This window comes from Sinocyclocheilus grahami, unplaced genomic scaffold (genome assembly GCF_001515645.1).
Source record: "Sinocyclocheilus grahami isolate Dianchi unplaced genomic scaffold, SAMN03320097.WGS_v1.1 scaffold1082.1, whole genome shotgun sequence".
Lineage (NCBI taxonomy): Eukaryota > Metazoa > Chordata > Actinopteri > Cypriniformes > Cyprinidae > Sinocyclocheilus > Sinocyclocheilus grahami.
Window position 1 is genome coordinate 382,295 of NW_015506261.1, and position 2,500 is coordinate 384,794.

The 2,500-nt window shown below is 49.1% G+C and overlaps 1 protein-coding gene across 1 annotated transcript in view; it reads right to left on the minus strand.

Annotated features, from left to right (window-relative positions):
* Window positions 1–1,738, minus strand: part of LOC107566552 (TSC22 domain family protein 4-like) — an 18,525-nt gene extending 16,787 nt beyond the window's left edge. The window contains exon 1 of the mRNA XM_016252020.1: window positions 1,385–1,738. Coding sequence (XP_016107506.1) covers window positions 1,385–1,720 — 336 coding nt within the window. The 5' untranslated portion in view covers window positions 1,721–1,738. The remainder of the gene's footprint in view (window positions 1–1,384) is intronic.
* Window positions 1,739–2,500: the final 762 nt, after the last annotated feature.

Sequence of the window (2,500 nt, forward strand, 5' to 3'; positions counted from 1 at the left end):
GTGGGTGTGTGTGAGAGAGAGTGTGTGTGTGTGTGTGTGAGTGTGTGTGTGTGTGTGAGAGAGTGTGCGTGTGTGTGTGAGAGAGAGTGAGTGTGAGAGAGAGTGAGTGTGAGCGAGCGAGCGAGAGTGAGTGAGTGTGAGAGAGAGAGAGTGTGTGTGTGTGAGTGTGTGCGTGTGAGTGAGTGTGTGCGTGTGAGAGAGTGTGCATGTGTGTGTGTGAGAGAGAGAGTGTGTGTGAGCGAGCGAGCGAGAGTGAGTGAGAGAGTGAGTGTGTGTGAGAGAGAGTGAGCGAGTGAGAGAGACAGTGTGTGAGAGAGTGAGAGTGAGTGAGAGAGACAGTGTGTGAGAGAGTGAGAGTGAGTGAGTGTGTGTGTGTGTGTGTGTGTAAGTAAAAGAGTCAGTGTGTGAGAGAGAGAGAGAGAGAGAGTGAGAGAGCGTGAGTGTGTGAGCGAGAGAGTGAGCTAGAGTGAGTGAGTGAGAGAGTGAGTGTGAGAGAGAGAGTGAGTGTGTGTGAGAGCGAGTGAGTGAGTGAGAGAGACAGTGTGTGTGAGAGAGCGAGAGAGTGTGTGTGTGAGAGAGTGAGTGTGTGTGTGTGTGTGTGTGTGTGTGTGAGAGAGAGAGAGAGAGAAAATATGCAGATGTAACCCCCTTTATAATCTTTAAAAGTTTCACAAGTAACTGTAATTTAATTACACATTTTTTCCTCAGTAACTGCTTACAATTACATTTATTTTGGAATTAAATTACGTAATTCCATTACATGTAACTAGTTGGTCCCCAACACTGCAGTTCAGATTCAAGTTTTCACAAAAACAAAAAGATTTATAAAATGATACACTTCGCATTTCAGCCTTTAAACCATTTTTAAGAAAATGGATGAGTCAGAAGTATTGCTTATTATATTAATTTAAACAATTATTATCAATAAATTATTATATTCATTAAATAACATATAAACACATTTACGGTTTAGATTTTTATAATGCAGTATCTTCTTATCGATCCACCAGTTCACATTTACCGCTCTGCGTGTTTGCAGGGTAAAAACATGGGTCGATTTTTGCATTGGTATGAACAAAAACAAAATGCAAATTCATTTACTGCCAGCAGGTGGCGCTTGCGGAAACGATAACGGCAGTAAACAAAACAGAGCAGCGCCAGACTTCGAAACAGCAGCGCTCATGTTCATTTAATGAAACATAGCCTTTTGAAGTTTAATCGTCACATTGAGCCATATCGCAATTCTGGTCTTTCCGTCCCCAAATTAAACGAAAAACGTAATTTAAATAAACAAATAAAATTAAATAAATAAAAGACTTTTTAAGGAAACCCTGAAGAAACACTCGAATGAATCAGATGAGCGCGTGATTGCGCGATTGCTCACCTTGCCGACGGCGTCCATGTCGAGTCGCAGCGGGGCGGGTATACTGCGCATCCGGGGCGTGATCGGCGACCTGATTGGCTGCGTGTCGAGTGTGGGCGAGGGCGGGCCGCTGTGGGCGGAGTCTGTCCGGCATTGGGTCAGCAGGTGGGTGGTGCCCTGCGAGTGTACCATGTGACCTGCCTGCACGCCCAACGGTTTGAGTCTGGCTCCGCCCACTGCTCCTTCAGCTCCGCCCAGCCCGACCGTCTCTAAGGACTCCAGCGAGTGGGCGTGTCTCATGCTGTCAATCACGCGGCGGAGCCCACGCTCCTCGACTTCCCTCTCCATCACATCCATGCATGTCCAGCGGCCGCGTTTATACGGCTCGCCCGGTCCTTGATCCAAACGCACGACGCGGAAACGCGACGCCCCGTCTAGCGAACTCTGCTTCCTAGCCGTGATGGGCGTGGCCGGCTGACTGGAGCTCTGTTGCGTCTGGAGGGCGGGGTTATGGCGCAGAGACAGCCCATTGGATAGGATTTGAGTGGGCGATGCGGTCTGGCTTCTGGGGCTCCTCCCATGGGCAGGGTTTCTGGCAGAAGGGGGCCCCGTCTAGCGAACTCTGCTTCCTAGCCGTGATGGGCGTGGCCGGCTGACTGGAGCTCTGTTGCGTCTGGAGGGCGGGGTTATGGCGCAGAGACAGCCCATTGGATAGGATTTGAGTGGGTGATGCGGTCTGGCTTCTGGGGCTCCTCCCATGGGCAGGGTTTCTGGCAGAAGGGGGTGTGGCTCTTTGAGTTCCAGGGCTGAGGACCTCCTCCGGATGGCTTTCTCCAGAACCCTGATTGTAGTCCGACGTGACGCTGGTGATTTGAAAACCGCTGCGTTTCTTTCCGCCACTCATTCTGGACCGAGCGGTGTGACGTTAAGCGCTCCAAACTCGATCTTTGTTGTTCATTATTTTGCAGTAGAAACCAAAACGGCAAAAATCTCTAAGAAACCAATGTCCTAACCATTCCAAAGCGAGACTGGTTTTCTTCCGCTCAGTCTCTCGGGTCAATCTGGATCAGATAAATCATATTCTCTGTCCTCGCAGGTAAAAGTTAAACAAATTTATTCCATTGCACTTGGCTCTGT